The following is a 27596-nucleotide window of genomic DNA, read 5'->3' on the forward strand; positions in this document are numbered from 1 at the left end:
TGCAAGAAAAAAAAAAATGTAGTGCCTTTATTGAATGAAAAAATGGACCTTTCTTCAAAGTGCCTTTACATAACACACATGAAAACCTTAGCATCGTTTGTATAAATATATCAAAAGGAACAAATCTAAAAAAAAAAAAAAAAACAAACAAACAAACAACAGTATTTTGGCTCAGTAGAATATCCCTAAAAGTAGGGATAACAAGTAGCAGTTTTTCATTCGATCTATTCCAGTCAGCAAAAGTAATTCCGGAGGCCCGAGGTCGCTGGAACTCTGTTGGCTGGCCTGCATACTGCGAGCTGTCAAGGTGGAAGCACAAAGTCAGTATTATACTCTAGTTCTCAGAGTACAAAAACCATATTTCCAGTGTCTAGTCTTCATATTTGATACAGGGATCATCTTACAGAAGAGTTCAGTGACCAAACCTTACTGCTTCTGTCCTACTGAATTTTCCTATCGATGTGAACCATAACGATGAGCCTTGCTCAGATGGATCTCAGCAACTTCAGATGGATCTCAAGGCTCTTTTACCCTACAACAGGCTGCCACTGAACACACACCATATTTAAAAGCAGACTGTGCGCAACGGCTAAGTGAATGTGGCACACTCCATGACCAGAACTGATCCTCCCTTGACACTTATGTCTTGACTAAAACACAGAATGAGAACAGAATATAGGCATGTACATTGGGCTATACACACATCACATTCATCAGTAAAACGCTCCAGTACCGTGACAGTTTGAAATAACCTGATGTTTCAAATGCTTTTTTTCCCTCCTATCCCAAAATGAAGGGATTCTTATTCCATTCTGGACAAGTACACACTCAACTCACAAAGATCAGAAGGTACTGGCTCTCGGAAGGAGAGTTTCAAGATTTCAGCATACACTGGGGCAATCAAAGCACTTTGGGTGGGAGAGGAACCTATTCCCATTGGTTTTGTCACTTATCAGGCAGAACACCAGGGCCACAACATCCCATGTTTACTGGGCAGTTCTTCTGTGGGGTGGCACCTCACTTTATCAGTTTTGTTTGGTTGAAGATGGAGGCATAAGATAAATGCTTGCGCCATGAAAGACGAAAAAGCCAACACTGCAGTGTCAAAAGGAGTAGACAAATTCTGAAAGATGCAGAACGTGAGTATTTTCAGATGAACAAGTAGAGATATCAAAGGACCAACTCAATGGGAAAACATCTGCCTAATACTGTATTAGCAACAGCCGTTGAGGACAGCTTGGAGAGTGATGGAGTACAATGTTAAATTGCTTGTTCCAAGATAATGGAGCTGCGTGGGCAAAGATAGGCTGGAGTTTGAATGGGAGGAGAGCAAAAAGTGCTGCAAGAGAGAAGCTGATAGGACACACAGAGGAATTCAGAATTGTAAGCAGCAGTTAAAAACAGTAACAGTCAAATCCTGAAGCTTCCATATACAACTAGATCTCATAACTTGAAAATATAACTTTCAAGGACAGACTGAAAAGCACCGGCTATTTGGCTTTCATGTCTCCTGCTCCTATAAAATTCATAGCTATAAACATGGCATTAAACAGATAATTTTTTAAAAATCAATCAAATAAATTCCCTCCCCTGAAAGAAGAATTGATCATTATAAACTACATCACTGCCTATACACAAGTCAAACATGACTTCAGAATTAACGATTGTGGCATGCATAATATTGGTTAAAAAAAAAAAAAAAAAAAAGAAGGAAAGAAAGGATTCAACATTCACAGTAAGTTTTAGAAATTTCCTTTCCCAAACAGCTGTTTGGAAGCAACTCATCCAGCCTCAGCCAAATTCAGTACACAGTCACCTGAGATTACTCACATCATCAGGGCAGAGGGGAAGCAGAAAAGCAAGCAGGTGCAGGGGGCAACACCAGGCACCTCTCTCTCTCACTTTAAAGAGTACTGGGCATTTTCTAAGAGTACTGGTATTTTCTAAGCACATCTGGAGCCAAAAAGCATGGTCCCACCACCCCTTTTCTCCTCCCATTGCATTCTGAACCCTATGGAAACCACATAAACTCACTAATCTGGAAGAAAACGATCCCAAGAAGACAATTTCTTCCACATTAGTCTGTTCAGCCAGCTCCAGTTTTCAGAGCTGACAAATGCTAGAACCAGCACGCTGGCTGGGAACAGGAGGGAAGACTTGCTCTCCTTCAGGGACCCATGAGAAGTGGGTGCCCTGAAGCCCCTTGATCGGGTCCTTAAGGTAAGGCAAGAGGAAGCCAACCATTTGTACTCCCCATGAGAGAGTCTGTGCCATTAGCTAATTGTTCCACTTGGGTAAAATAAGAACAAATACATTACACTGCTTAGCTGGAATGAAAAAAAAAAAAAAAACAAAACACACCTTTGCAGATTAATTTTTTGACTCAGTATAGCATTACAATGGTATTTTTACAATGTCTGCATGGGACAAGTGACTAAAAATGGTACAATTCTTTACAAATGTAAAAAAGATGAGGTTTGTCAGGTTTAATTGCACTTTTTGGGGGGACTGGGATTGTCTCTTACCTTTTCTCTTGGATGATAACACAGTGATGCAGTACCAGAGGGATTTATCTTTCAGCAAACTGAACAAGGCGAATAACAAACTTGTAACAAAAGAAAATTTTGTGTCATTTCATTAAAAAAATTGAAACAAAAATATTGACCGGCATCAGCCATGCCCATTACATAATATCACAATTATAATTAATATAGTTCCCTTCATATTCAACCTTTAATTGCAAAACCCAAGTTTTCCGGGTTTTTTGATAGTTTTTTTCCCCTTCCGTTTTTAATACCAAAATAATTCCACCAAATCACAGTGCAAGTGAAGGCCTTGTGTACTTCCTGTGTGGTTTCCATGTCATCACTGTGCTATTGATGACATTTCAAGGCGTTCTATTGATCTGGCCACAAGAAAAAATGATTCACATCTGTAGATTACGTTGTAGTACCTTCAGTCCAGAAAATTTGGGTAAGATTGTCTGCAGAAAACAGATACATGTGACCTTCAATCAATCCATCACCAACTGTGTGAACTGAATTAGTCATTGAGTGTCATTTTTCTTTTGTTATTTAGGAAGAATTAAAGTTCTTGGGTAACAAATGTAATCCTGATGAAGATCTGTTTCTTCTGGATGGCATGTGGTAGCGCACCTTCTTCCAGAATCTGGTACTTGCTGAGTGAGACCTTTCCGAGAAGTCCCCTTTCCATCGGATAGCCCCATGCTTTTGCTTAACATACCTGATGGATTCTGGCATGGTTGCATAATCTTCTATTTTTTCAAGTTCAATGAGAATTACTTTAATGCCTTCTTGGATAAGAGCATTATAAATGGCTAGCTGCTTTTCAGACACATCTTCTAGAATACTGTAACTGGAGGGTTCTGGTACTAAAACAATTATCACTCTTCTACTTTGACGCATTTTTTCATCAGCAATGCTGATCACAGCTGTAGAGAAAAAGGTTTTCAAAATTAGGGCTGTATGTTTCTATTTTTTGTTACCAACACATTGCAGCTGGGTCATTCACTGCTTGATACTTGAGCCAACACACTTTACCTCACACATAGGGAAAGGATAAGAGCATGCAAGAAGTGACATTGGGTTAGCCAACAAGTAGAGATTTGCCCAATGCAACACAATCTGACCCCATCAAACTGCATGTCTGTATTCTTGTTTTACATAAACAGAGAAGAGCTACCAACCATCTACTACTTATCTTGCTAATGCCATTTTATTACCATCATAGGTGCAATTGCAAAAAAAAAAAAAATTCCAAAACCATAGGCCTAGATAAAACTACGACTTTTCCTTATACAGCTTGTTCTGATATGCTCAACTGCTTTTCGTTACATGTAAGTGGAAGACAAAGCAAAGAATCCTCCCTTCAGTGGCATTCCAGACAACTAATTCTAAAACAGCAAAATACAGCAAATACCACAAAAAAAAAGAAAAAAATAAATACAGGTTAACCCTGAGAAGAGATTACTGCATTTTTTCAAGCTGGAAAAAGCAAGCAGCACTTTAGATGCTACTTCTCAGGGAACCCTTCTTTCTTAAACCACTACCAAAAGACTTCAAAGGTAAGTGATTCATGAAACACCTCATGACAGTTTGTTCACATCCAATTGTTTTTTTTAACAAAAACTTATATTTAAGGCCTACTCTGCAAATTTATTCAGTCTCAGTTTTTAAAATCATAAGTCTGGGAATGATTCAGAAGACTTCCATCATTTCACCTGACATAAGCAGTCAGTGGGACAGACTTTGCCATCTTCAGTGTCAGATGCTAGAAATTTAAATTTGATGTGCATATGCACGCAGAGGAAACCTCCACAAGGATTTTAAAATCCTTGTAATTCTTAAAAGCCTTGCAATGAAGGCAATGCTTTGTATGAACTTTCACTAGGGACAAGTAGTCTTTAATACAGCTGATGGTTCCTGACAACTCGGTGTTGCTTTGTATTCTTTTTTTTTTTTTCCACCTGCACTGTCTAACCATCCATTATACTCTTTATGGCATCCCGCTGGTTTGACAACAATTCTCAGAGCAAGTAGAAGTGAAACAACAGAGAGGCCATCCTGTCAAACAGCACCTCAAAGCAACGGGCTCTTTTCACATCACTGACGAGACCTACTTTTCCACACGCTTCCTGCCATTAGTCCTCGTTCACAGCCACAATTTCAACTCCTCTTCCCCTCAGTATCCTCCCACCTTCAGATGTCTAGGCTAGCCAGATATCGGAGAGAATAAGAAAACCATTCCTCATTTGATGGTGAGAGGTATTTGGAACCACATCTGATTGAATGACTGTTTCCGAGTTGTATTTGCAGCTGCCAGTGAGAAAACTTGAGTGTAATTTGTCTTCAGATAGCTTACCCTCTCCTGGTAAATCATCCCTCCCAAATATGAAGAGGTTATATCCACACTGTCTTTCTAAGACCTCTGGCAGTATCTTCAGAGCAAAAATATCTGATGAATACAAGCAGCTTGCTCTGTTCCTTGGATAAAGAACGTAAGCATCATAGATCTTTCCATCTGAAACTGAAGAGTAAGCAACAGGAGTAATATAAAAATGGATTCTAAAGACACAAAAGCAAGCAAGCAAACAACAACAACAAAAATCTCTAAATTCTGTTTGTTCCCTACATGAATCATTGTTTTAGGTCCTGATCCTGCTATTATCTAAGCACGTATATAAAGCATTTATACTAAGCCTGAAATATTTGTAGAATCAGGCCTTCTAGAATTCAGTATGCTGGATCTGAATAGGTAGGAGAGACCTGCAAAATTAAGAAGGTTTGAATATTTTTTTTTAAATCCTAAATAAAAAAATATTATCACTGAATTATTTGGAAAATAGTTGTTCCAGTAGTATCATTGAATACTTAAAATTCCAGCTGCCATGTAACTCATAGATCATTTTTGTAACCTGGCATTTCAAAACACAGCAACCACTTAGGCATGAAAACAAAAACAAAGTATTTGCCAAATTTCAAGGTCTGAATTGTACTAGATATTTTGGAACAAACTTCTCAGACCAAATGTTAGAGACTTCAAAGAAATGTAATAGAACCTCAGTACCTCTGGAAGATATTTTCTGTTTCTCTAGCCATCTACTTTCTCTCAGATGTTTGGAAATGACCCATACTTCAGCACACTCTCATAGACAGCACCCCTATCAATATTTTTCTGAATGCCAGGTATTTTACTTTCTGCAAATTATGAGAAGTGCCTTCAAATAGAAAACAAGTGATATTTGTCCTGGCTCATCTATGGAAAATAGAAAACACCCAACAATTCCACTGTATTACTGTTTTCTGCCAGAACAGCAATTAAAAGAAATCTGAACAACTGCTGTCGGAACAGCATTCAAAGCACTGAAGTGGGTCTTCAGGGAAAGGAATAATAGTACTGGATTCCTGGAAAGTTGCTGATTTTTCCCCTGCAGATGCTTTTGTTATCTGAATTAGTTCTAAGCATCCTAAAAGTATGTTACCCTTTCAAAAATCCCAAGGAAGACCAATCACACTCCAAAAGGTTAACTCACTGCTTTGCAAGGGAAAGCAGAGGCTCGTTACAACACACAGCACTGTTACACAAACATACCTTTTTTACCCAGGAAAGGATGGCAGGAATCCCGATACCAAAGAACAATATCAATTCTGAAGATCTTGTAGATAAAGAGAGTAAAAAATACTAAAAATATTAAAGAAACTCCTCCTCCAATTAAGTAACCCTGCACGTTCCGAGCTGCAGTAGAATGGAATGAGAAGAGATGAAACAAACAAAAGAGTTACATACTAGAACCAGAGAAAGACAAAAGACATGTTCAAAGTGGTTTAGTCATTAAAATATTAAAAAAAAAAAAAAAAAAAAGGAACAAATGAATAGGACAAAGTTTTTCATATATGCTTTCTGCAAATACTGTTAGTTGACAAGCCTGCTTTTATCTTTCAGAGAAAAGATACCTTAGCAATGTGACAAATGAGGCTACTCTTCAGCTGAAACACCAAAAATATTGACATATACCCCAGTGCAGCAGTAGAGTGAGAATTCTTGTAGAAAATTTTATCAGTCAGAAAGCAATGAAGTCAGAGGTGGGGAGGTGATTTTCTGACCATGCTATTCCCCCCAGACCAACCAGCCTTCCACTGTCTCTAGCCTCTTCTCCTGGGTTTGAGTGAGTGTGGGGGGGGGGGGGTTGGCAGCAGGGGAGGGGGCTGTAGGGGTGGCCCCCTGTGAGAAGCTTCTCGAAGCTCCCCCAGCTCCACGTCAGCTCCACTTCTGTTTGGGAAATTGAGCCCATCAGCTGCGCCTCTGTGATAACATATTTAAGAAGGGACGTGGTGACATGCAGGGGGACTTGGGAGGAGGAGTTGCTGCAGCTGCGTGAACACCAAGGTCAGTGGAGGAACGGAGGAAGAAAGGAGGGGGGAGGTGTGCCGGAGCAGAGACCCCCCTGTATCCTGTGGGGAGACGGCAGGGCGGCCCCCCTGCCACCCATGGAGATCTACGGTGGAGCAGACATTGATTTATGGCCTGTGTTTCGCCTGATTGTTCAAGGTTCTGTGCCCAAAGAAGGCCGGGGTCTCGTGGGAAAAGGCAGCCCCGCTGCTGTAATTCAGTGCTGGGAGGATTGCAGCATGCGGGGGTGTCCCACACCGGAACAGCTCGGGAAGGGCTGCAGCCGTGGGAGGGAATCCAGTTGGAGAAAGTTGGTGACCCATGACGGAGCAGTGTGGGGAACACTGCGGCCCGTGGGAGGGATTCAAGTCGGAGAAAGTTTGTGGAGGACTGTCTGCTGTGAGAGGGGGACCACGATGGACCAGGGGGAACAAGTTTCAGGAGCTCCCCCCACTGAAGATGGCAGAAGTGGCAGCACTGACTGCACCCCCCATTCCCTGCCCCTGCGCCCCTGGAGGAGGAAGTAGAGATATCGGGAGCAGAGCTGAGCCCGGGAAGAAGGGAGGGGTGCGGGGAAGGTGTTCTCAAGATGTGGCAATGCTTCTCACTGTCCTACTCTGTTACGTGTTGTTAGTGTCTGTAATAAATGTATGTTCTTTTTTTTTCCTCTCCTAACGAGTCTGCCTTTTGCCTGTGACCATAATGAGTGATCTGCCCCTCCCGGTCCTATCTCTAACCCCAAGCCTGGCTCATTTGTCCCTTCTCATCGCTGGAAGAGAAAGAGGAGTGACCAGCTGCATGGTGCTCAGTTGTCCTCTGAGCTCAAACCATGACACCTCTTTAAAAACCTGTCACTAAACCTACTAATTTGTTGTCCTCAATAGATTTGTTGTCCTTAAAACAAACACTGTCCACAAACTGCATTTTTTAGTGCACGCATATTAAAGAATTTCTGAGGTTAAATTCCACCCTGACAATATTTATGAAGAACTTAGTTATGTAACAAGCTAGAGCTCAGATTCACTTTCAGTCAATTATTTGTTTACAATGTGGCCAGCTAAAGGTAAGTTTGAAAATTTGTCAAAGGATTGGCTCACAGTTGACAAACTCAACTCATACAAGTTCTGAGGCTCTTCTGCAGCTAAATTTAAAAAAAAAAATGGGCACTTATATCTGGTGATTTGCTTTTCCATGTATTTGTTTCTAAATTAAAAATAATTAATTTCTTCAACCTTGCATCTGAGGTTTTAAAGCTCACTTCACCCTTAAAGGCATTTACAAAAAAAACAAACAACCAACTTCATGCTAGCCAGCAGTAGGTCAAACTTATCCTTGCCTCTAAGCACAAGACTGGAGTCTCCAACAAGTAGCAGGATGCTCCCAACCAACATGCATGGGCCTGTCTAGACGGTAATAACACAGCACATGCATCAGTAATGAAAAGCCCATACCCTTTCCAAGCAATCTACTTCATTCCTTCACTATCATCACTGTTAGTATTTCTCCTACTATATAAATAGATTTTATTTCTTTTTTCTTTCTCCTGGCAATCTGAGCCCATTGTTTGTTACTGAAGGATAGGACAACGAGGTCCATATATTCATGTCCTTTAGACAGTCTGTTCCATACTTAGTTACATCTTCCCCCCATCTCTAAAAGAGAATTGACTGCTTTCACTGCTCTTCTAGACACACAGTCTCCTCTGATCCACATGCTTCTTTAAATACAAGTGTGTAAAATGAAGCACAGTATTCCACTGAGGTCTCATACTTGCTTCATATAAATTGGAGTCTTTCATTAATGTTTCCTAAAACACTGAATGAGAGCAGACAAAGCAAATTAAAAGTGCTATTTTCTCTAATTTTGCTAAGAATATGACAAACAAAAGCACAAAGGTATTGAGCTGCATTTCCCACTTTGCACAACTGTACACCATGCAGTTTTAGCTCTACGTAGGGTGTTGTCAAAGTGACTGTCACTGTAACATCACTGATCACCATTTTAGCAAGACAAGGCCTCTTACCTGGACATTCCAGTTTGATGTAGGCTGTAAATTGTTGAGAACCATATATGAAGTGACAGAAAAATTTATAAGCATAATCCTTTACTTTCACTTCTGAAATGTTAAATTTTGTTCCAGATACAGCAAGTCCATGAGGCATCCCCTCTCTGTCATTAAAAAAGGGTAAAAAGGAAACATCTGTAGAGAAACTGAAATATCGGTGCTTAAAATGGGATATATTCATCTATCCACAAGTACATACATTTTTTACCTCTGTAAACCTAAGAAGCCATTGAAGTACAGTAAATATGACCCCTGTAGCAAACAGCTTCACGACCAGAGGTGATTTGGCATTTTCCACACACATTGGGTCGTTGGGTTTTTTTGCCGAGTGGGACAGAATGCACCATTAGCAGTTTTGCAGATGATAACAAAACTCAAAACACCAGAGGGTTGTGCTGCCATCCAGAGGAACCTTGACAGGCTGTAGAAATGGGCTGACAGGAACTTCATGAAGTTCAGAGCAAGATGCAAATCCTGCCCCTGAGGAGGAATAATCAGCACCCTGGACTGCACTAAGAGCACTGCCAGCTGTTGAGGGAGATGCCCCTTCCTCTCTACTCGGCACCAGCGAGATCAGACCTGGAGCAGTGGGGCCGGTTCTGCGCTCCCCAGTACGAGAGATGTATGGATTTACTGGAGAAAGCCCAGCGCAGGGCTGTGAAAATGATTAAGGGTGTGGAGTATGTGTCATATGAGAGAACAAGGACTGTTCAAGCCTGGAGAAGACTCAGGGGCAGGGGTTGGGGGTGGATCTTATCAATGTGTGCAAATACCTGACTGGAGAGAGTGGAGAGGAGGCAGCCAGGCTCCTTTCAGCAGTGCCCGCTGACGGGACGAGAGACAATGCGCACAAATTGAAACAGCTTCCCATCTGATACTCTATGTGAACACTTTTTTACTGTCAGGGTGGTCAAACACTGGAACAGGTTGCCCAGAGAAGTTGTGAAGTCTCCACCTGTGGCAATATTCAAAACCCAACTGGACACAGCCCTGAGCAGCCTGCTCTGTCTGACCCTGCTTGAGCAGGGGGGCTGGACTAGGCAATCTGAAGAGGTCCCTTCCAACCTAAATGATTTTGTGAATGAAAGATAATTCAAACTAGTAAAAAAAGTGCCAAGTGAAAAATCATCTTCCAGGATTCTTTATACCGATGATGAAGCCAAAACCCTTCTAAGCATACTAACAGATTCCTTGAGCCCACAGTGTCCACAGTCAATGGCACCAACCAACTTAGGAAATAATTATGAACAGAATTCACAAAAGCTGGGTGACCCTGGTGTCAAATGACAACAAACATGGTGATACTACCTTTATGGCCAATGCTTTTTGCCACAAGAGGTTTGAAGATATAATGTCCTATTCTGCTAAATACCATCCTGCTCTGAGGTAGATTTACAAGTGTAAGATGGAAAGGGACGCAGCAGGAAGGTACCTACAAACTCACCTCTTACTCTATATACCAAAGTGACATCACCTTATGTACTCAAGGAGGAAAACTAATTTTGCAGAACATCCTGAAGAACCAATTTCTTTTATATAAATACTTGCCAGCAACTTCTGTCATGGGATGCCAATACAAACCTCATCATTATGCAGTGTGTTCAGATTTGTTCAAGTCAGTTTTAACTTTCCTACCAGCAGAGAAAAGAGTTACCTCCTCGGTGTAAGCCCTCAAGTCTGTAATATTGGCTATTCCTACTGTCCTTTGCTATGAGCAAATGCTTCACAAATTTAATTGCTGAGAAATTGCTACTATTTTTTTGAAATAAAACATTATTATTGCAATTAGATTCAGCTCTCTGATACTGGATAATTTACTTTGAACTATTAATCCTAATTAGAACTTGCACAGGACGTATTTTGTACATCTCCATCTCTGGCATGGGAAGATTATCAGGCAAGGTAGTGATTAGAAATGGAGATCACTTCCAAGCAAGCCAAAAATCTTAACAGAGAATTGCTTTAAGTTAAATATATTAAGTCCTTTCCAGGAAAATATCTTTAATAGCAGTACCAAGTTGGTTTCAGCAGAAGCTCCAGTTATTATAACTTCAAATGCCTGCACATGTGTCTTAATGGTAAAGCTGAGAAACTTCAGGTCCTAAAAATAATGGACTTAGTTGTGCCTCAGCAATCATAAGCTGGGGCCCTAATATTTATAGGCAAATAACCAAGTATACAGATTTATAATGAAAAGTAATAATTCCCCCTAAAGGAACCTGGGGACAAAGCAGAACTAAGATTCCTTCTGGAGGCCAGATACAGATGAATGAAAAAGACAATTCTGAAAGCAGTGTGCAGCCTAACTCTCTGGCCCTATTTTGCACTGCTGATGGTGCTTGGTGGAGACAGCAATGCTTCTGCAGGAGTGTGAACTGATCAGCTGAGATTTGTTTTCCTTCATTTGCACTACATTTTAAAGGTTGTATCAATCACTGCTGTTAAATACAATGAGAAAGTAAACAGTACATCCACACTCTGCTACAACATAGACCAGTCACTGAGTAACAAAGGTCCTGCTCCCTTGAAAGAATTGCTGGTTTTATCAGCTTGTGCTTAATTTTTCTGAACATAAGAAAAAAAATCCCCAAACCTAAAATGTCCTGTAACAAGAGCTTCTGCTTTGTGTTCTTGAAGATTAGCAGCTCTGTCTGTACTTAGAAAAGGACCAACTTCACAAATAAAAATAAGTTGGGTGATTTTTTGAACAATCTATCCTTCCCGTATTAATGATAGAGAGCAGGCTTTAATCTATTAGCAAAAAGGATTGCATAAGAACAAATGCATAAATAAACCTTGCAAAATTATGTTTCACAGCAGCATTATAAAAACGAACATATGACTGCTTCATTACATTTGTATCAGATACATCAGTATTTATAACAAAATCTTTATTTTTTTAAAAAAAACAAGCAATAAGAATATAAGGTATTTGATGCAGACTTCTAATCAGTCTTTCCATGACTACTGACATTTGACTAGTAAACTTTATGGTGAAATCACTGCAAATTACTGCAGATTACTTCATCTACAAATGCACTTACAATTCAATTTATAAAGATACTTACTCATAAAACTGCTCCCTGTAGGTGCTATCAAAGCTATCAACATCCTCATCATTAACTTGCCAGAATGGAATCAAGCCATTTATGCCACTTGATATATTACATTCCATAACTACATGAGAGCCTACAAAAAACATTTAAATACGGCAATTGAAGGTCTGGTAACAGAAACAGGATCAAGTGATCGGGGAACAGCTGGGAAAAGGAGGGATATTGAAAAACTCACTTACCTTATAAAAAGCAGAGTCCTTAAAACCCATTTGTAATCCACACTTGGGTGTCTCTGATCTGAATATAAATTCCACTCTAAATGTAGATGTCTAAATGTTCACGTCTACATGTAAGCTATACGCCTAAGCTAGTAAGAGTTCAGCTCTGCTGAAGTCCACTCACATTAAAAATAGGCACCTGGACCTTATCAACTGCATGGCTTTCCAGACTCCACTGAAAGATCTCCAGGTCTCAGTTCAGTTGCATGTACACAGTATGGTGCCATCAGAGATGCTCTCTGGCATCCAAGGCATCCTTATGGAGCTGGCAGATAGGATTCCAGATCTTCAAGAGACCTGCACTGCTAGAGTAGCTAGGCCACCCAAAACAGCACTGGACATCTATGTGTAGGCAACTGAATTGAGTCCTCACTGATCATAGCATGAATTAAGGACCATAGCTCATATGCAGATACCCACGTGTAGACAACTATGCCCTGGCACTAAATCCCATTCTCAGTAACCACCCATATTTTTACTCCAGATCAGAGTCTTTTAGCCAACACTGTCCACTGGGATGGTTTCTGAAAACTCTCACACTCTGCTCCCTGAGCAAGCTCACCTGTCACTCAGCTCCTTTGCCACCGAGAGTCCAGATCTTACAGAATGCCTCAGTATTAAGAAAGCAAGCCAAGCTGCAGAATGTGTTTATTGCCAAGGTACCTCAGAGAGCTCCATTTACAGGAAGGTAAGCAGCTTTCTTGGAGTCCTTTCATTCTGCATTTTACCCACGGAAGTTATGATTTGATAGAAGGTGGGCTCTCAGTTCACCTATGTAAAGATCTCAGTGTTTCGTTTCCTAGAACCACATCAGATCTAGATGCTTCCACCAAGGGACAGTCTCTATCAAAAGTATGGAATAAACCTTTAGCTCACATGCAAAGCAGTTACTCAAAGAAGAGTTCACACAGAAATCACAGATGCTCCCCAATGTCTTCCCTCACAGCCTTCCACCACAATAATGAATTTTTCTAAAGATATGGTTTAGTGCATTGCACACCATTGTGAATGGTAGAAAACCCCTCAAGTGTTCCATGCCCTCCGTTTCCATACATTCAGTAATGTACTGTTCAGTTTCTACACAACCTTCTCCTGCCATCTCTCATTCAAAAAGCATACAGGTGTTTCCAGATTCTGCCCCACAGCCAGACATTTAATAGCAGCGAAGATTTTTTTTTTTCCCCAGCATCCCGTTAAAGGTACTGAACAGAGAATATTACTTTTGAATGGCAGTGCCTTTGTAAAAACAAAACAAAACCAAACCAACCACTTTAACAACTTATTTTAAAGGGTTCTCCTGTAGTAGGGCATCATTTGTAGTTATTCAGTAGGCACAATAAACTCACTTTGTGAATGGAGGCTTTGTGTCTCCTTTTAGTCCCATATGTGACTGCTTTCTGAATGTCTGTAGGGCAACCAAGGTTTGTTCATTTTAGCTGGTCTAAGGCATCCAGTAATACACCAGCAACTTTTAATTAATGCAGTGTCCAAGCCATAACAAATATGGACCAAATGCTATTCTAAAATAAGGAGGCTAAACAAGATGTCCCGTAACACATCTTAATATAGGCCAAGAGTCACAGGCAGCCCCTGGACTAATAATTGCTCAATTATCCATTTTCTCAGCAAGCACTATCAAGGATTAAGAAAATCCTAAAGGATGTCTTCAGTAAATTAACGAGCCTTTTAAGGGCCTATGTAGATCAGGCTTCTTCTAAGTACAGGTTGCATTCATAAGAATTTCTCTGAATTAAATGGAAAGTCATAACTAATTACCAGTCAGAACCAGGGATGAGATTTGCATGGTACTTTAATGGGTGGAAGATGCAGTACAGGGAAGCCCCACCGTAATGTTACTTAATTTCTTTCACAGTTACAATTACAAAGGAAAAGAAAAGTTTTCACACAAAGATTAGGGTTGTGTAAGGTAAAAAATTACTGCAGAAAGTCTCCCTATTTCAGTCTGAGATATGGTGAACAGATTTCCTTATGAGTGGAAGAGTACAAATAAAGTTTCTGAGGCATGTAATTGTAATGAAGCCAGAGAAGATGTAATCACCAGAGAAGAAGAGGCTACTGAGCCATTTCAGAGTATTTCCAACAAAATTAAGTAACCATCTCAAGACTGCCTAACAGTAAGTCTATAAAATAATACTTTTTGTATCAGATCCTGAATATTCCCACTGTTTAAAACAAGGCCTTCTGGACTTTGGAGGAACGTAATTTCTGTTAAATCTCATTCATTCTTCTGGTCAAAATCTACTGATCCTCACCAGAACCTGGCAACTTCAGAATGAGATATCTTTCACAAGCTGCTGAGGTTGAAAAGGAAAAAAAAAAAAAAAAAACAACAAAAAAACCAAACAACCCAAAAACAAACATCAAAACTAAACAAATGCAAAGCCCTAAAACAACTGCAGCAGAAAACAGCCACAAACAAACCAACAAAACCACAAAACCCAACAGTATTTCAGTGTTGTTCACGTCAGCTTAATACCATACACACAGCCAGAATTTGGGCCAATGTGTTTCACATGATGTGAAAAGAAGCATGAAGCCTCAACATGAGAAGAGAACACTTGATATACACAGTATTTACAAGCTCCATGTCAGAAAAAGCAGCAGCAAAAGTAGCTGTGTTATGTGGGACTATCATCAGTGTGATGTACATAAGAATAATCCACATTGCTCTGGCCTCAGCTCCCATACAGTGCCAGAGCCCCAGCAAAACCTTTCCTCAGGGCTTCTCTAATGATCTAATTGGTAATAATCCTTCCTCAAAAGATTGCGAAACAGCTTTGATCCTGTACTAGGAAATTCCTGTAAACAGCCAAACACACTTCTCCAAAATCAATCAGTTAATGCCCTTTTTAATCAAATACTTTGTTTGAAACAGTTCGCCTTGCTGCAAAATGAGAGCAAAAATTACAGGCTTGCTTAGGAAAAGATTTGCATATGATACTCTTCGCCTATAGAATCACAGCATAATTGAGGTTGGAAGGGACTTTGGGAGGTCTCTACTCCCCGTTTCCTGCGCAAAGCAGGGCCAGCTCTGAGGTCAGACCAGGCTGCTCAGAACTTTATCCAGTTGGGTTGGGTTCCACAACCTCCAAGGACACCAACTACACAACTGCCTGGCTGGCCTCACTGGGAAGAAGTTATTCCTTATATCCAGAATCTCTTATTTAAGAAATTTCTAAGATAAGCAATACTTGGGATATCCATCAACTAGCTGCTCACTGTTTCTCAAAAAATCAGTATCTGAAACATTTTAATCCCCTAGAATCAGGAATAAAATCCAGGTTGCAGAGAGGGAAAGGAGACAGGAAACATACAGGAGGAAGAAAAACTACTGAACTGGTCAACTGATAACTATTCTAGCGTGGTACATATATGTAACCATATTTCCACAGATACTGAGGATATGTCAAGACACAGACACTGAGAAGTGGTACAAAGGACAGGTGGCAATAATTTAAAAAAAATAAAATAAAAAATGCAGTCCACCCAACACTGCTGGTCAAGAGACTCCAATATGAGGCACACAGTTATTCCCCCTACAAATGACTTGCAGGAATCATGTTCTATTATCCGTCCTCCAGTTATCCTCAACCCATGTGCCTATCTCCCAGTCTTGCTGAAGTCAGTGAAACTGTTCACTTGATATTTCAGAAAAAACAGGATCTTATTTGTTCTACTGAATGTTAATGACTTCTTAAATAGTCACTACTTACCAAGTTCTACTTCAATTGTATTGTTCTTTGGATAAATAAATTCTGGACTCATCTGCTGTGGTCTTTCTAACAGAAACAAATAGAAAAAGAAAATCTTCAGGCAAAGAAGAGTTTCACAACTTAATTCAACTGATAGTTTTACAATAGTTTTGGTTTATTGTTTGGTGCTGTTGTAGTGCCATACTTACTACCAGTTTCAAATTTACAACAGAAAATATCTCAGAATATTTGATGTACTCTATCCAAATTATTCTACTATAGCTTCCAAGTTAACAAAAGGCTTTGACTTACCTTAAAAATACTTTAAAAGAAATCTCAAATTTACTGGAAGTTGATATCAAAGTAATACAAAACCAGAAAATAAAAACAAAACCTAATAATGCGACTAATTTTGTCAGAGAGATGGATAAGGAAGAGAAATAGGGATTATATCAATGACCTCCCAGATCAGGTGACTATCTATTTAAGTAAAAGGGTGAACAAGCACACACTTAAACTGGGCTGCAACTGTATCGTTCTGTACAATGTACAGACTTGCTGCTAACGACCCACTGTTCTTGTGTCACCTATCTGAAGTCAGAATTTTAGTGTAATCTAAAATAATGGACACTCTACCTCTAGACAACTTTTCTGATAGGACTACTATCGTGATACTGGACAGGTCATCAGCAATGCTGCCTACAAAGATGCAATCACAATGATCACACCAATAAAAGACAGTACTGAGAGAGAGAGACAGCCAGTGCTGAGTCCTGTGTGCAGAAAAGTACAACCAAGTGCCACCAGAAAGCCAATCCTTTCCAGAAGAAGATTTAACAACTTCCCAGTATTTATACAGCTTGTCACATCTCCTTTACCATCAAATGATATTCCAGTGAACTTTGTAAGCACGTTCATCAACGGGGCCACAAGCAGGTGTTTTGCTGTGATGGTACCAGCAAAAAGAAAACCAAACAACCGACAGGAATTTTTTTTTTTTTAATAATTTGTTTAATTTAATGGTGCATTATCTCTTTTAGCAAAAATGCTCTCCACACACACCCCAGTAACCGCTGCTTCCTTCTAATTCTTATTCCTAACTCCACATTTCTCATTTCCCCATGACAATTCTTCCTCAGAAACAACGCTCAAGGGTAGCAACATGCATTATTCTTTAATTTTATATTCAGGAAAAACTTAACTAAAGAAGATTTGCAACCCTAATTTCACAGAGTGGAATAGTAACATGCCTGCATACGCTTATAGCTTATGCCTGCATACAAATATTTAGATCAGGGCCAAAGAGAGTAATTTCAATGCACTTACCTTTAACCTCTAGACTCACAGTTCGTGAAACATTATATTGTTTCCCCATATATGTGTATACCATACGGCATGTGTAGTTTCCTCTGTCCTGCACAGTTACGTTGTGAATCAAGACAGCATTTTCACCCTCTGCCAAAAGAAGTCGCTTGTCTTCAAGAAATCCAGGCTTACACTCCTACATATATCAAAAGTACCTGTGATTTAAGGGAACTAATAATCTGACACTTAAGTTACTGAACTCTACTGATTATTAAAATACTTGCCAAATACAGATTTTTTTTTTTGAAAGCCACGATGTGGGTTCTTATCCAAGTATCACTACATGAAGCCTGATGACATCTTGCCACATTTGCACTTTTTAAAATCACTGCAGCCAATCCTTTAGGTTTTCAAATGCTGTGTTTTAGTTCACTGCCTTAGTTCAATAGCTTGACAGTTATCTATCTGAACTGTAATAAAAATTTTTATGAATGTAGCAGAGTTTATGAGAATATGTGCCTGCATCCTACTTCACTGAGATGAATGAGAGCTGCTGTAGCAGTGCCTCGTGCTGTTGGCTGTATTACTGTTTCTGTGCTAATGCAAATACAGTGAAAAACTTCCTTCTCTTCCCTGGCCTATAAGCAGACTAAAATAATTTAATCTCAAAAGAAGATGCATAGATGCAACACCAAGTTTATTTTACATGTTCAGGCCCATGTAGCTACTTTAATATCAGAATTAAAAGTTGAACTACTTTAGAATTTTACCTTAATATGGACAAAATACATGTTTCTAAACTTGCATAGTCTACAGAGTATTTTGGCAGAATCAGAGCAAGAGGCATAAAAACACCACACCATGATCAACAGGTGGGCAGAATATCAGGCTTGTCCTAACTGAAATAATTATGCAGAGCCTTGTATTTAAGGAAACATGCAAGTTTTTAAGCTTGTTACCTACATAAAATAATCAAAGAATAAACTAGATTTTCACAAATCAATAAACCAAAACACATGTTTTTGACTCTGAAAAAACTTCCACAACAAAAACGGACAATTGGTTTTTTTTTTAAAAAATATGCCTCCCATACCTCTTTACACCTCCCCAATAGTGCAGCAAGATAGACACCTTACTTAGACTGTAGAGAAAATAAACCTTCCCTTCCAAAATATGCTTTTCACAGTTATTTCATAACACATTTTAAATAGCGTATTTCAGAATAACTGAAATACACACTCATAAATACCTTATACCAGTGTACTTCAGGCTGATTATTGTCTTCATCTTTAAAATGTTCTAGATCAGGGCATATAATCTTTCCAGTATTTGAGCTCATCACTTTTTGATCAAACTTCATTTTTCCATTAAAACACAAACTGTTATCGTTCTTAAAAACTGTTAAATTTATAGTTTTTTTGTTAGAGTGGTTAAGGCTCCTGTAATTAGAACAACAGAAAAGTCAGGTCATTAACATTAAGGTTCCTTGTTTCCAGCAAGTCAGGGAGTTTACAGAGAGGGACTTCAGCATCTCCATCAGCCTTGCCTCTAACAGCCCTGCTACAGCCCCCCTAGCCCTTAAACACCACCCTCAGCTCCTCACCCCCTGTTCCAGACCGAGAGATGGGAATAAGCTCTGACTTTAGGTTGTGAGCAGCAGTGGGGTCTGCTCTGGAAGCAACAGAGGGGATGCCAGGACCCCACAGCACCAACCCAGCCTCACCATTTTTAGCACTACATTTGCCAGCACATGGTAGTGCAGGGTAACCCAAAACATATCTGCACTGGAACACACCCTCGGTGTCAAATGAATAGGAGAAGACAGGTTCATCTCAGCATTCCTTGGAGGGACATACCAAAAAAACCCAGGCTGTGACTCAGCATAAGAGAGACAAAGCTTTTGAATAACATATACATCAAGGTGCAATGTTAACTTGAAACTACATCACACCAAGTGCTCACGTGAATTTGTGATACAGTAGCTCTGCAGAGGAGACATGGCACTAGAAACGAGGAGCCTATGCCAGAAGTAAAGGAATACTCTCTATTAATTCATTACTCAACTATTTATTTCTCAATGCTAGGCTAAGAGAGAAGTTTCCAGAAGAGTGAACTGCATGTTTTGACAGTCCTGGCTCCAACTTCTCTGTACTGCACCTTGACAAGCTCTGTAATTAAGGTTTAAGTGACTGATGCACAAAAACGTAGCCTACAGTTGAACTTTAGGAAGTGTTTTTTTGTCCTGCTGACATTATGCAAACTAGGGATGTGAGGTGCCAACAGGATCACATCTCAGAGTAACTAGAAACATAGCAGGAAAAACTAAATTAAAATTCTTCAAAGCTACGCATTTAAAAGGATTACATTTCTTCTGGCTTCCAATTTCAGCTTCATTATTGACTCTGGAGCAAGAAGGTGCAATGACCTGCAACCACTGACTACACTGAAAGCTTTTGCTGATCACTGTTACTACGTTGACAACCCAAATCCCTTCAGCATAACTGGTATACTGTATGCACACCAGTACAAGTAACTATACCCTACTAAAACAAATCTGGGGTCACCCAAAAATCCTGCATTGGCTGTTCTCAGTGTGCTGTGGCAAGAGCATGAGGAAAAGAACAACTTCTGTTTGCCTTCCCAAAATTAATTTCCTGTTCAGCACATGGTGAATTTCAGCCATTATAAGTGAGATTTGACCACCTGAAGTGGCGAAGTCCAGTGCACTAATCTGAGCTGTAAATAGGGCAAGAGTTTTAAAGTACTGAAGAAGTGAAAATAATTTAGTTTTGTTTTTGTCTTCTCTGAGCAGTCAGATCTTTTGAGCAGTACTAGGGACACATTACTTTCACTGTCTCTAAAACTGTCTACCACATTGCTTTGCTTTTCACATGCATTCTCATTTTTGACCAGTAACATCTGGTGATGTTTTAAAATAAAACATAAGAATGGTTTTCTATCTTTTAATTTGTACATTTCTAAAAGAATTCACAAGAAGTTGCTAAGCTTTCCGGAAAGTTTGCATGTGGTGATACTGCATAAAATGTAGAGTTTGCTCCTCTTACATCCTTCTTCCATTTAACCCTGTTCAATGAAGAAACTGAAATGTTCTGATCTGTCAGCGTCAAACAGCAATCTGAACACAGGAAAAGCTGAAGCAGGTGAGATTTTTCCCTGTGACCTTACATTTCATCCAAAACAAACAACCAACCCACACAGACCACTGTTAATATTATCATGCTTTAAGATAAAGTCTTCTGTATGAACCATTTTTGCAATGCTACATATGTGGGAGGAAAAAAAAAAAAAAAGCAGCACTCAAACAAAAAGCATGGTCAAAACAGTGCTTGTAACTGAGGTAAGCTCTCTACCTAAACCAAAAAATTCTGTACACTCAAGTTCCACAAATACATTATTACACTTGTAAGCATTAGAAACCCAATTGTTTCCTTCCTTCATCCCTTCCTTACCTTACATCACATTCATAAAGTCCAGAATCTTCCATCATTGCAGGGATAAACCAAAGCAAGCCCTCTCGCTGGTGGATCCTGGCATCTCTCTCTGTGGCTATTGGTGTAGCACTACCATTTTTATACCACGTCAGATTGTAATCAGAGTGAAGCACTGGCAATGTAATTATTGGGCAACTAATAGCTGTAGGCTCTTCATCAAGCACAAAGTAATCACAAATAATGCATTCTTCTATTAAAAAAAATAAGAAAAAAATTAATGCCTTTAATTTGTACACTTGTATGTTTTAGAAGTATTAATATTCATTCCAGGTTACACAGAATTAGAAAATAAACTTTCTGTAACAAATTCCCACTAAAACATCGCAAGGCCACCATCTTTTGTTTGTTTAGAACCTTCCAGTTGAGGGTCTAACACACATAGGTTACAAAGCTTAAGCCACAACATCCCTCTATTAAGGTAGTCAGCAACAAGCACGTGTAAATCCAATAGCCTCAGTGCAAATCAGGCTGTAAAAAGATACACAGGATTCACCAGGCAATACAAGCTTCACAACTCACCTGTCACGTCCTAGTTCTTTGAGTATGTTAGTACTTTTTGCAGAATTACAAGAATCTTAATTTAGATACTATCTATGAAAAGCATGGTGCAAGCAGTAGCAGTGCAGAGCGCCTCACAGTACTCTGGCCATTGACTGTGAGGCCCAAAAAAAAGGAGAAAAAAAAAAAAGAGGGGGAAAAAAAAAAAAAAAAGATTGTTTTTGACCTGAAGCACCAGACAGTATGGAATGAGATCAAGATCTCAACACAAAGAAGTCAGTGAACCAACATGTCATAATACAAAGGAAATTTGGAGAAGACCACTATTTAGATTAAGAAGTCTTGACTATAATGTATTAGTTCCTTACTACATTTTCAATTTCTGTCATCTTTATCCAAAAGGCCCTTTAATCTATCAACATTATTCTGAACATCACATAAAAGGTAAGCATAAACAGAGTTTTTATAATTATGGCTGCATAGCACGTTGACAAGACACAATCATGCAGCCTAGCAAGCAGCTTTTTTAGACATGAGCCAAAAAAAATACCAGAAAAAAGGACAGATACAGCAAGAAGTCATCGAAAGCCCAAATCTGCAAGTGAAAGTTACGTGGAGAATACCAGTTGAGCATAAAGCAGATTTTAAAAGCTTCCAAATTTTTGCATACACATGCATGAATTCCTATGAAACTGCAAAACAACTGACTGAACTGATTTTACAAATCTCGCTGAATGACTGTAAAAATACAAAGCTAATGTATTCAATTTAAAAATAAAAAGGTCTTCAGTAATCTTTCCAGTCCCACCATCTTCCTACCACCTAACCTAAAGATTTCCAACTAGGTCCCTATGCAGCTTAAACTAATTCAGAGATATGAATACTAGACTGCTTATGCCAAGAGCAGCAAACCAAGCATCATTAATTTATGTAATCCTAAACTTTATTGAAAAATCAGATCTACCATTAAAAATATTACGAATTAATTGTAAAGGAAACTGAACCCTAGTGCTTTCAAGACCATAGCTACAGCATGTCTCAAAGAAGGCATTCATCAGCTCTATCAAGGAAGCCAATATCTTTGGACTTTCTTCACAGGAATCAGGGAACAGCTAATCAAAGCCTCAGTACCCTAAATTTATGTGGCTAGTTTTAAAAATATTTATGTCAATTTGCCCATTCCATCCCCAGTGCAACTTCAACCCAAGAAGAGGCACTCAGCATATCTTCAATACGCTGAAGCAAAAACAAACCCCAAATCCACTACTTGCTCTCAGCAATTATTTTCTACTAAAAAACACACAATTCATGCTTTGCAGGTTTTCTTTTTTAAAATGGTAATTTCAGCAATGTAATTAACTTACCAGCACTGAACATAGGTATCAGTAGAATGAGATGACCAATGAGCAAAAATGTAGATGTCATCTTTTGCTGAAAAAAATAATTTTTTTCCATTAGTGTGGTAAGAGTGTTCAAGCTGCACTGTCCTCTGCACCCTGCATTACTCCTTAAAAAAAATCAGAAGAAGCATTAGTCATCTTGGGGAGGGAAAAAATGGATTTGGTAATGTAGGCCCAGCCTTCGAAGATTTCAACTACAGCAACTGTTGGTCTTCACAGATGGCTGCTCAGTTTTCAGCTTTCTACTGGAATAACTCTTGCATAAAGTGTAATTTTCTTTTGCCAGCATAGTTAAGCCAAAAAATAAAAACCCCAAACCCTCTAGCACAAACAAGTCATGCTAGCATACAGTGATTTAAGCTATACCGTATAATTTAGAAACTGAGCTTGATTAAGCTACTCCTCCTTCCACATGTTTACAACAGTGACACAATCACAGAGATTTATGAGGTTTCATTTTCTGAACTGTTCTCTTACAGTTAAGGCAGCACTGCTTTTAAGAGTAGATGAACTTGTAGTTCTTTGCAGGAGGACAAGCACACTGTAACTCCAGCGTGATGTGGCACTTAAGCTGGTGCCTAAAGTCAAACGTGTGTGGAAACCGCAGCCAGTATGAACTGCTGTGGTCAGACACAAAACAAAGCATTCCAGAATTGTAGTTTCACTTCACACCTCAGGTATGCTTCACAGCTTTCTCCAACAAAGACATGACTGAACAGACACACACTGCCCTCATGGCCCACAAGCAGCTTCCATGAAACCTCTCAATCTTAACCAAGTCCTGCTTCCCTCTCAGATGCGCCTGCTTTTTCTTGGCAAGATGTCATCAGAACCCTCCCCAAGCCTTCTACTGTCAGCCAGCTGGCAAACGCTTAACCTCTTTCCTTTCTGACAGCTCCTTGTAGGTTAAGGTCTGCATTTAGCTGTCTTGCCTTTACTCAGTTCCTGACTATTTTGCATGCTGCTGCCTCTCACTTTAGAACAATCTGGTTTCCCACACAGCATTCCACTGCAGAACATTCATTGCACAGGTCCTAGATAATACATGCCTTCTACCCAGCTAGAAATGGCTGGGAGATGGTACTCCCTGAAAAACACACACGGCCTTGACTTACTTTTCTATCCAATGTAGTTCACTTTAGTGACAAGCCACACCAGCTCCTTCATCTGAAACATTTCATATGCAGAAGTGTTGGGGTAGTAGGGAGGGACACACACTGCAGAGTTCAACACCTCAGTGTAACAGCCTCCAAGTATGTACTTCTTTCGGACACTTTACCTGACAAAGCAATCATACCATAGCTTCTATTTAGTTGCCTTGTATGTGGTTTTCCTGTAACTTGCCAATGAGCTGATCATCATTCTTGGAGTTTCAGTTTACCTGTAAGCAGTAGAGAAGAGGAGTGGAGAAAGGGAAAAAGGATTTTACAAAACATATCATTTGGACACCAGCATCAACATACAAAACCACATTTTATACAGACATCCTAAATGTAAAAGTAAGAGCATCCCTCTGCCTACACCAGAGAGATTACTTAAAACAAAAGAGCCACAACAAAACTTGCAGTAAAGATTGACCAAGAATTCTAGCAAAGACCTTTGGAAAATGAAGTTTCTGTCAAAAATAAGATAACATTACACAGGTGTCAAGCAAGCAACAAAACCAGACATAAGCAATCACTTTGAAAGCTTGTTGTGCTCAAAGGAAAGAGGTACATGAAGTCTTTTGAGAAAAAAAAAAGGAGGAAAAAAAGAAAACACAACAAACAACAAAACCCCACACCACCAACCAATCATGTCTGTGGTTCAAGCTACTAAAAAATAAGAGGTTTGATTTCCAAGTTACTTCCCTAATATTTATCTTCCCATAATTAAAATACAACTACTACTCCCTCAAATTTCTGAAATTACCATCTTGAAAACAGAAATAGAAAACACAGGGACTTAATTTAAGATACTGACATTTTGTTCTTTGCAGGTGTCTGTCTTCACAGAACTTGTCCTTTTACCTGCCTTAGGCACACTGCCAACTTTAAATACCATAAGAACAGGCTTAGAGACATATTGGGTCCTAAGTCTCCATGCAGCAGAATTAGCAAACTTGTCCTTCAGGAAGCTGTGTAAAAATACATAGCTGTATCTTTGTTTTCCAAATTTCCTGTCTCCAATTTTTAAGAGATTTTACTTGTAAATAATTTACAAACACATGGACGTGACAGATCCTTGCAAAGGCCAACACAATGATAAAACGCTCAAGAGAGTAGCATAGAAAGCATCCAAGTCCCTCAATTGTGTATCAGCACGTAGCTGTTAATTTAAGTGGCTCTCAGTACTGATCACAGTCAACAGGGACTCATTACAGAAAGGGTGACCGACAGATCCTTAGCCTTTGAGCCGTACAGAAGAATACAAAAATTGCGGTTCAAACGCAACTCATTATCATCTCTGCAAACATGACAGCACAGAGGTGTAAAGTGCCCCAATTTAGCGGCATACCTATGTGAAAGAACTGCATTAACTTTTCAAGTAAAACCTTAATAAAGTTTAATTGAAATGGGTGGGGTGGGGGGGAGAGCGTGGAGAAGCAAACCCATGTATGCCCACTTGCTCCAAAGTACAACCACCAAGGCAAGATTCAGCCTACCACAATTCATACAGCTCACATCTTGTTCCTCGTTGAGCTTACTCCTGACGACAGGAATAAGCTGTTAAGCAGCCTACCAGGATTAAACCACGACAGCAAAGCAAGATAAAACTTCTAACAGACTATACCTTGTTTCCAGTCTACTGCTTCCCTGAGGTCCCAACTTTCCTGTCTAACGTAGTCAATATATAAAAAAAATGCAGCTGATCATTTTACAAGGGCATGCGTGAACTCCAAGTCACACAAAATGATGCACAAGCACCCTCCAGAAGTGGATCTGGTCATCCACTGTGGTATTCTGACACTGAAGTAGTGACCACAAACTTTAGTCCTTAAATGTCTCCTTTCCAGACAATCCTACAAGTTGCAGGACTACCAAAGTCATACCTTTAAGGAAAACCTGATATCCAAAACATTGTGCTGAAGCCACATCAGAATGAAGTCATGGATGTCAAAGAATAATATTCACAAAGAAGCCTGCAATAGTTAAAGCTTTATAAGCTAAATTCCAGTTCAGCTTCAAGGAAAAGTATTAACTGCTCTAACTCTGAACAAAATGTTTGTTATAGTTACTCCCTCAACTTTCACCAAAGCACAGGAGGAGGGAAAAAAAAAAAGTAGTACAATGCAGTCTACCCACCTCACCTCAAACTGGAGGTAATGAGAGCATCCAAACCACCTTGAAAGAAGTGATCTTATCAGTATTCAAATAAATTGGAAACAATACCTCCTTTCAGCATCAAGTGGAAGGAGCTCATTTCGCAGTCAGCACTTCGAAGAATTTTCTATGTCATTTCTCCTGATACCTGTCAATATAAAGTAAGTGATGAGGACTTTAATGCATCAGTGCAAAGCATTAAAAAATTACTCTTAGGGGGAGAGGGAGGAAATTGGTAACATTGTTTACAAGCAGAAAGTAATGGGTATTTATCATTTAAGGATTAATTTAAAACATCTGAATTAACGACTCTGCATTATAAAACAATTTTTGTGCCAGTTTTATGCCAATTTCTCAGCTTTTACAGCACTCCAATTTCACAATCCGTATCAAAGGCAAGCGTGTTCATTTTAGCAACTCCAACCTGGTTCCCGAGAATCCAAGCACATACAAACAGTCCGCGCCAGACAAGCGTGCGGTTGCCAAATTTACGAAGCAGAAAACCAAAGCGCATCCAGCATTTTGCTCGGGTCCCTGACGAAAACTCTCCAAACTGAAGAGCTGATGCTGGAACCAAACCGGAGCCCTGATTCAGCTCAGCAGCTTTTCACGGAGAGCTGGCTCACGCCCACCCAGCTGTGGCTGCCCGGGCTCCCGGGGCAGCTCCTCGCCAGGTTTGCTGCTGGGATTTCTGCAGGCATCTCTCTCACCCAAAGCCTTGATCCTGTCGTCACGCGAAGGGTTAAAAAAGAGCCCCTGTTTGATCAGAGTTATGCAATAAATAGTTGCTGTAGCGTTTTGCCGGGTCAAGAAGATTTACGCCAAGCTTTATCCTGCTTCCTGTTACAAGTACTTTACAAAAATGTGCTAGCGGTCAGCACTCCCAGTCTTCATTCTTGTACCGTACTTCCTACCTGGGTTTGTATAACGCGATACACAACGAGGAAGCAGGCACGAATGCAAAATAATAATTAAAAAAAAAAAAAATGACTCCCAAGGAAGCTATTCGGTGCCACAAAAGCGGGAAAACCAGCAGTCACACGCCGGGGTAGCGGCACTGGGCGAACACACCGCGCCTCAAAACAAACGGCCTCAGAACACGCCCGAAATTAACAGAAACCGCAGGGTTTGGCGTGGGTTTTGGGGGAACCACCAGCGCTGCAGACTACCTGCCGAGGAGCCCGGGGGACGCGGGGCCAGAGGGGGCCCTGCCGCCACCGCCCGCTCCTCACGCTGCCCCACAGGCGGCAAACGGGGTGGCGGAGCGGCCGGAGACGACACGCGGGAAAGGAAAAAAAAAAACACGCGGGGAAGGAAAAGAAGCCCCGCTGCCGCCAGGCCCCTCGCCGCAGCCGGACACCCCCGCTGCCCGCCGAGCCGAGCCGGGCCGAGCCGGGCCGAGCCGGGCCGAGCGGGGCCGAGCCGAGCCGAGCCGAGCCGAGCCGAGCCCCGGAAAGCACCGAGGCGGCCGCCCCGCGCCCCCCTCCTCACCTCTGCCCGCTCCCCACACCTCGCCGGCCCGGCCCGCACCACGCCGCCGGCGGGAGCAGGCCCCGCC

General features: G+C 40.3%; 1 protein-coding gene across 5 annotated transcripts; it reads right to left on the minus strand.

The window, feature by feature from the left end:
• On the minus strand, window positions 1-27596 carry LOC104356295 (interleukin-1 receptor type 1). Of its 5 annotated transcripts, none has more exons than XM_042806241.1 (14): window positions 27530-27596; window positions 26108-26186; window positions 24016-24117; window positions 22701-22767; window positions 20797-21028; window positions 18576-18765; window positions 17348-17522; window positions 16043-16108; window positions 12043-12163; window positions 8933-9078; window positions 6112-6255; window positions 4882-5046; window positions 2526-3451; window positions 1-299 (listed from the first exon to the last, which is right to left on the minus strand). In XM_042806241.1, exons 4-13 carry the CDS (start codon window positions 22759-22761, stop codon window positions 3075-3077), a joined length of 1677 nt encoding a protein of 558 aa, XP_042662175.1. In that variant the 5' UTR covers window positions 22762-22767; window positions 24016-24117; window positions 26108-26186; window positions 27530-27596; the 3' UTR covers window positions 1-299; window positions 2526-3074. The 5 variants fall into 5 exon arrangements, with proteins under 5 accessions (XP_042662175.1, XP_042662176.1, XP_042662172.1 ...); XM_042806242.1 differs by having other exon boundaries at window positions 20797-21025; window positions 23852-24117; XM_042806238.1 differs by having other exon boundaries at window positions 23852-24117.

Source organism: Tyto alba, unplaced genomic scaffold (assembly GCF_018691265.1).
Source record: "Tyto alba isolate M040663 unplaced genomic scaffold, T.alba_DEE_v4.0 Super-Scaffold_45, whole genome shotgun sequence".
NCBI lineage: Eukaryota > Metazoa > Chordata > Aves > Strigiformes > Tytonidae > Tyto > Tyto alba.

Bases quoted from the DNA above. Each gene is read 5' to 3' on its own strand.
- LOC104356295 (XM_032997157.2), bottom strand. From the start codon at position 22,791: ATGGAAAAAAATTATTTTTTTCAGCAAAAGATGACATCTACATTTTTG. The intron at 21,029-22,700 runs GTAAGTTAATTA...TTTTTTTAATAG, and splicing joins GATACCTATGTTCAGTGCTG to AAGAATGCATTATTTGTGAT. The intron at 5,047-6,111 runs GTATGTTTGTGT...CTTACTCTTCAG, and splicing joins TCCTTTCCTGGGTAAAAAAG to TTTCAGATGGAAAGATCTAT.